The sequence below is a fragment of the Salpingoeca rosetta genome (assembly GCF_000188695.1).
Source record: "Salpingoeca rosetta unplaced genomic scaffold supercont1.35, whole genome shotgun sequence".
In the NCBI taxonomy this organism is placed as follows: domain Eukaryota; class Choanoflagellata; order Craspedida; family Salpingoecidae; genus Salpingoeca; species Salpingoeca rosetta.
In genome coordinates, this window is record NW_004754899.1 from 36,360 (window position 1) to 38,995 (window position 2,636).

The 2,636-nt window shown below is 58.3% G+C and overlaps 1 protein-coding gene across 1 annotated transcript; it reads right to left on the reverse strand.

Moving 5' to 3' along the window:
* Window positions 1–33: 33 nt before the first annotated feature.
* PTSG_10123 (serine/threonine protein kinase) lies at window positions 34–2,636 on the reverse strand (the record flags this gene model as incomplete). The annotated part of the gene is made up of 4 exons (XM_004988401.1): window positions 1,681–2,636; window positions 1,242–1,429; window positions 289–969; window positions 34–99 (listed from the first exon to the last, which is right to left on the reverse strand). The coding sequence occupies exons 1-4, from the start codon at window positions 2,519–2,521 to the stop codon at window positions 34–36; spliced, it is 1,776 nt and encodes a 591-aa protein (XP_004988458.1). The 5' UTR covers window positions 2,522–2,636.

The following is a 2,636-nucleotide window of genomic DNA, read 5'->3' on the forward strand; positions in this document are numbered from 1 at the left end:
TTTTTTTTTTTTTTCTTTTTTTTTTCTTTCGTATCATTCATGAGAGAAAGAAGGGGAGAGAGGATATGTGGGTATGTTGATCTGTGTAGTCTTCATGCACTACGAGGGGGGGGGGGGGGGGGGAGGGGGGGGAGAGAGATAAAAAACCTGATACCTGCGCTGGCCGCAACAAACAAAAAAAAAACAAGTCACACACACACACACACACACAATGCACACACACACACACGAAGCACACATCGCAAACACACACCATCCCTCTTCCCCTCCCCCCCCCCAGTAACAGACCGGGTGCTGCTTGATGCCGTCCTTGCCGGCGGAGTCCGAGCCCAACCGCTGCTTCGGGTCGCGCTGCAGCCACCCCGTCACCAGCGACCGCGCATGGGCAGAGATGGACGCGTGGAACTCAAGGGGCGCAGACAGCACGGCCTCAAAGATCTCCTCTTCGTCATCGCCGTCAAACGGCGTCTCGCCAATCATCATCTCGTATGCCATCACCCCGAGCGACCACCAGTCTACCGACACCCCATACGGCAGCTCCTGGATAATCTCTGGCGCAAGGTACCCCGGGGTGCCGCAGAAGGTGGTGGTGGTGGCTGCACCCCAGATGCCCTCCTTGCACAGCCCAAAGTCCGCCAGCTTTGCGTGGCCATCGCCCGTGAGCATGACGTTGTCGAGTTTGAGGTCGCGGTAGACAATACCGCGGTCGTGCAGGAACCACAGACCGCAGCACACCTCCGCCAGCAGCAGCTGCGCCTGCGGCTCTGTGAAGGAGCCCAGGTTGGATGCGTGGAACATGAGGTCACCACCCTTGATGAACTCCATGACGAAGTACAGGCGTTCCGGCGTCTGGAAGGTTGCGTAAAGGCCCGTCAAACAGGGGCACTCTGCGCCAACGGAGAGCACGCGCCGCTCAATCATCGTCGCCTCCACGTCATCGTCCTCAATCACAGCCTCTTTCGACAGCACCTGGGGTGCGTTGAATGAGTGAGTGCGTGCGTGTGTGTGTATGTGTGTGCGTGCGTGTGTGTGTATGTGTGTGTGAGTGTGTGAGTGTATGTGTGTGTGTGTGTGTGAGTGCGTGCGTGTGTGTATGTGTGTGTGTATGTGTGTGTGAGTGTGTGTGAGTGTGTGTGTGTGAGTGCGTGCGTGCGTGTACGTCACTGACCCCAAGAACAACGCAGCCCTGGCGAAAACACGCAGGTGCCCTTCACCCACAACACGCCAACTCTGCCCAATACCTTGACAGCGTAGATGTCCTTTGTGTCGTTGAGTTCAGCAAGCAGCACCTTTCCAAACGCGCCGCGCCCCAGGACCTGCAGATACGTGAAGCTGTCGATGCCAACCTTCTTCTTCCCGCCAACAGCACCGCTGCTCTCAATCAACTCCGCGTCGTCCACAGCCGGCACAGGCTCCTCATACGTTCGCTCTGCCCAGTGAACGCACGCGGGGGCGGACATCAATGGCAGCGTCAGTGAAACAAGTGAGGAAGGAAGCAAATGAAGACGGAAGCAAGTGAAGGAGGGAGCATGGGTCAAACATGGAAGTGCGCATATGTGCATGTAAAGCGCAACCCCCCCCCCCCCCAAAAACACAAAAACCAACCCTCTCAACACCCGACCTACAGACCACGACACAGAACTATCTCCCCCCCCCCCTCCCTCACAGCAGAATCCCCACCCTCTGGCTTCTTGTTGCCGTAGACATCGCCGTACAGCTCCTGGATCTCTTTGGTGATTTCCTTCTTGCGCATCACGCGGAAGGGCTCGTTTTGGTTGATGGCCTTCTTCTCGTCGAGGAAGCGGAACCAGCCCTGCGTCGGCGTGTCGTCATCCTCAATCTCGTTCAATGTAAACGCCATCCCGCCGAGGAAGGTGCCCCGCTTGCGGCCCGCGTCGTGCAGCAGCTCGATGCGCAGCCGCGTGTTGTCGCGCATGCCCGCGGTGATGGCGGAGATGTCAAAGGTGAACGTCTGCTCGAAGACGGCGCGCTTGCGCGCGCCCTTGACCACCTTGGTCTGTTGCTTCATGACGGCGTCGCAGCCCTTGGGCACGGGCCCAATGGAGATGACCGCGTAAGGGTTGGCGTCGTCGTTCTTCGTCACCGTGTGGAAGTCGCGGGCCTCATCAACCTGCGCCACCAGCTTGTTCTTTGCAATGTCCAGACGCACAAACAGGCGACCGCGGTGCACCTTCTGCGCACCCATGCGGCGCTGGTGCTTCTTGTCCTTCTTCTTGCTGCCCTTCTTGCTGCCCTTCTTGCTTGCCTTCTTGCTTGCCTTCTTGCTTTCCTTTCGCTGCTGCTTCTCTTTCTTGCTTGCGGCCTTCTTCGCCGCCTTCTCCTGCTTCTCCTTCTCCTTCTGCTCCTTCTTCGCCTCCTTCTCCAGTGCCTTTTGCTCCTTCTTGCTCAGCTGTCTCTTGACACCTGACGATGACGACGACGACGAGGCCTCGGCCTCCGCGGCCCCGTCCGCCTCACCCTCGGCCTTCTGCTTCTTCTTCTTCGACCCAAACAGCGGCATCCTCAATCTGCGTGTGTAGGTGTGGGTGTAGGTGGGTGTACTGGAGTGGAAGTGGACGACGAATGGGCCCTTAGCTCTGGCTGGTGGGCTCTGCTGTCTGTCGTAAGGTCGCAAA